General features: G+C 50.9%; 1 protein-coding gene across 2 annotated transcripts in view; it reads left to right on the forward strand.

Annotated features, from left to right (window-relative positions):
- The window catches only part of TCEAL3 (transcription elongation factor A like 3), a 3,362-nt gene extending 1,742 nt beyond the window's left edge, over window positions 1–1,620 (forward strand). For both annotated transcript variants that reach the window (XM_007447575.1, XM_007447576.1), the window contains exons 2-3: window positions 302–371; window positions 738–1,620. In XM_007447575.1, coding sequence (XP_007447637.1) covers window positions 765–1,367 — 603 coding nt within the window. In that variant the 5' untranslated portion in view covers window positions 302–371; window positions 738–764 and the 3' untranslated portion in view covers window positions 1,368–1,620. The remainder of the gene's footprint in view (window positions 1–301; window positions 372–737) is intronic.
- Window positions 1,621–1,840: the final 220 nt, after the last annotated feature.

Consider the following 1,840-nt stretch of genomic DNA (forward strand, 5'->3'; position numbering starts at 1 on the left):
GGGGAGTACGACCCTGCAGTGCGACAGTGAAACGTAGACAAATTCTGAAAATAACTCCAGGAGGAAATATTGACCTCAGTGTAAAGGGTTGGGGGTGGGGCAGGTTGCTTGCACGGGAGGAAGACCCAGAGATCCAAAATAGTTTGGAAAGCATCCTGGTCTGGTGCCTGAGGCCTGAAAAGTAATGGCGGCTTGGATGCAGGGGAGGTGGGGGAGGAAACGTTGGATGAGGAGGGCCCAAATTCAGGAAGGGGACTTCAGTGCACTGACCCTGCAGCCCCTCTCTGTCTCCTGTCTACAGGTCTGCATGTCTGTTCCCAGCACTCTGCAAGGCTAGAAAAGGAGGAGAAACCTTTCCAGAATCCCTGCAGGTCAGCGGAAGGAGGGAGAGGCACTGGACAGGCACAGAGCTGGGGGCCGGGTGTGGAGGGCACAGCTTGGGAAGAATTTGAGGGCCCCACTGCCCATCCCCCCCATATATAATATACACACTTTCTGCCACGCTGAAGGATGGTACAAGGTGGCAGGGCCTGCCAGGGAAATGGTTGGCTCTCAGTGCAGGAGGAATGGTATGGTAAAGGGTGGCCAGAAGGCACACTAGGCTGGGCCAGGTCAGGGGAACGCTGACAAGGGTGAGATGCCAGTACTATCCGGACCTGCATTCCACCCCCAAGGCCTCAGTCTCCCTTGTTTCCTCTTGTCTCTCTCCTCCCACCCCACCGCATCCCATCCCCCAGGACAGGAAAACGAGGGGACATCTCAACATGGATAAACTCTGCAATGAAAATGAAGGAAAGCTGGAAAGCGAGGGAAAGCCAGAAAATGAAGTAGAGCCTGAAAATCAAGGAAAGTCAGATGAGGAAGAAAAGCCGGAAGTGGAGGGGAAGTCAGAACACGAGGGAGAGCTCCAGAATGAGGGACGGCCAGAAGACCAGGGACAACCAGAAGATGAGAGGAAGAGAGAAAAGCAGGACAAGTCCGAAGCTGAGGGAAAACCACACGGTGAGGGCAAGCTGGAATCCCAGGCAAAGCCAGAGAGTCAGCTGCGGGCTGCCAAAAAGTGCCCCGCTAAAGACTATGTGCCCCGGAAAGCAAAAAGAAAAACGGACAGGGGGACGGACGATTCCCCCAAGGACTATCAGGACAACTTACAGGAAAGGCATCTGGGCATTGAGGAGATGATGACAGAATGTGCAGATATGTCAAGGGCTCAGGAAGAGCTAAGGAAAAGACAGAAAATAGGTGACTTTCATTGGATGCAAAGAGATGTACAGGATCCATTCACCCCAAGAGGCCAACGGGGTGTCAGGGGAATGAGGGGCGGAGGTAGGGGCCAGAGGCGCTTACATGATATCCCATATCTTTAATGCCTTTGGCCTTCAATTCTGACTCCTCTGATGAGAATATCACTGACCCTGCTTTCCCTGGCAGGCATTTGCCAGGCTATGTGCTTTAACCTTAAGCTGATACTTTGCTTTTGGTGTCACTCTCATTACCAGCAGCCTTTGATCCAACTACAGTGCTCTCTGTGTTTCAGTAGGGGATTTTCACCCACGTGCATGGAGGAGATGTTCATGGTACACTGTAAAATAACAATAAAGAAAAAACAGTTTTCAGAACTGAATATAGAGTATCAGCCCAATTTTGTAAAAATACATTTGCACAATACATTTGTGCACAGAGAAAACTCTGAAAATGTTTGCACTAAAAAGGAGGCAATGGTTTTTTCCTGCATGGTAGCCAGAAAATAGGTCTCACCTGCACTCAAAAATGAATCCAATCGCCTGATGGTACCTCCATGCCATTCGCCTGAAGGTGTGCCCATCCCCTGTCTTTCCCT

The sequence above is a fragment of the Lipotes vexillifer genome, unplaced genomic scaffold (assembly GCF_000442215.2).
Source record: "Lipotes vexillifer unplaced genomic scaffold, Lipotes_vexillifer_v1.1 scaffold1990, whole genome shotgun sequence".
Classification (NCBI taxonomy): domain Eukaryota; kingdom Metazoa; phylum Chordata; class Mammalia; order Artiodactyla; family Lipotidae; genus Lipotes; species Lipotes vexillifer.